At 65.5% G+C, this 446-nt stretch overlaps 1 protein-coding gene across 1 annotated transcript in view; it reads left to right on the top strand.

Annotated features, from left to right (window-relative positions):
* The window catches only part of LOC104497519 (tensin-like), a gene marked incomplete at its 3' end in the record, with an annotated part of 33,554 nt that overhangs the window by 21,850 nt on the left and 11,258 nt on the right, over positions 1–446 (top strand). Inside the window, exon 17 of the mRNA XM_010140782.1 lies at positions 3–423. Coding sequence (XP_010139084.1) covers positions 3–423 — 421 coding nt within the window. The remainder of the gene's footprint in view (positions 1–2; positions 424–446) is intronic.

The following is a 446-nucleotide window of genomic DNA, read 5'->3' as shown; positions in this document are numbered from 1 at the left end:
ACTGTCGGTGAGCAGCGACTCTGGCAACTCCACCGCCTCCACCAAGACCGACCGGACCGATGAGCCAGGGGTGCCTGTGGCGCCTGGTGGCCAGGCAGTGCTGAGCCCTGAGGAGAAAAGGGAGCTGGATCGTCTCCTTGTTGGCTTCGGCTTGGAGAGTCGGCCCCCCATGCACAATCACGTACCCGGCCCCGTACCGACGCGCCTGCCTGCCATGCCGGGCCGCCACGTGGTGCCAGCTCAGGTGCATGTCAACGGGAATGCCACGGTGCTGTTAGCTGAGCGGGAGACAGATATCTTGGATGACGAGCTGCCCAACCAGGATGGGCACAGTGTGGGCAGCCTGGGCACGCTCTCCTCCTTGGATGGCACCACCACCGCCAGTGAGGCTGGCTACCAGGAGGCACCTCGGGTGGGCAGCCTCTCCTCCCTGCCCAATGGCTCCT

Source organism: Buceros rhinoceros, unplaced genomic scaffold (genome assembly GCF_000710305.1).
Source record: "Buceros rhinoceros silvestris isolate BGI_N320 unplaced genomic scaffold, ASM71030v1 scaffold24077, whole genome shotgun sequence".
Lineage (NCBI taxonomy): Eukaryota > Metazoa > Chordata > Aves > Bucerotiformes > Bucerotidae > Buceros > Buceros rhinoceros.
The sequence above is the reverse complement of the archived record's forward strand: the minus strand, read 5'-3'. Positions and strand labels throughout refer to the sequence as shown.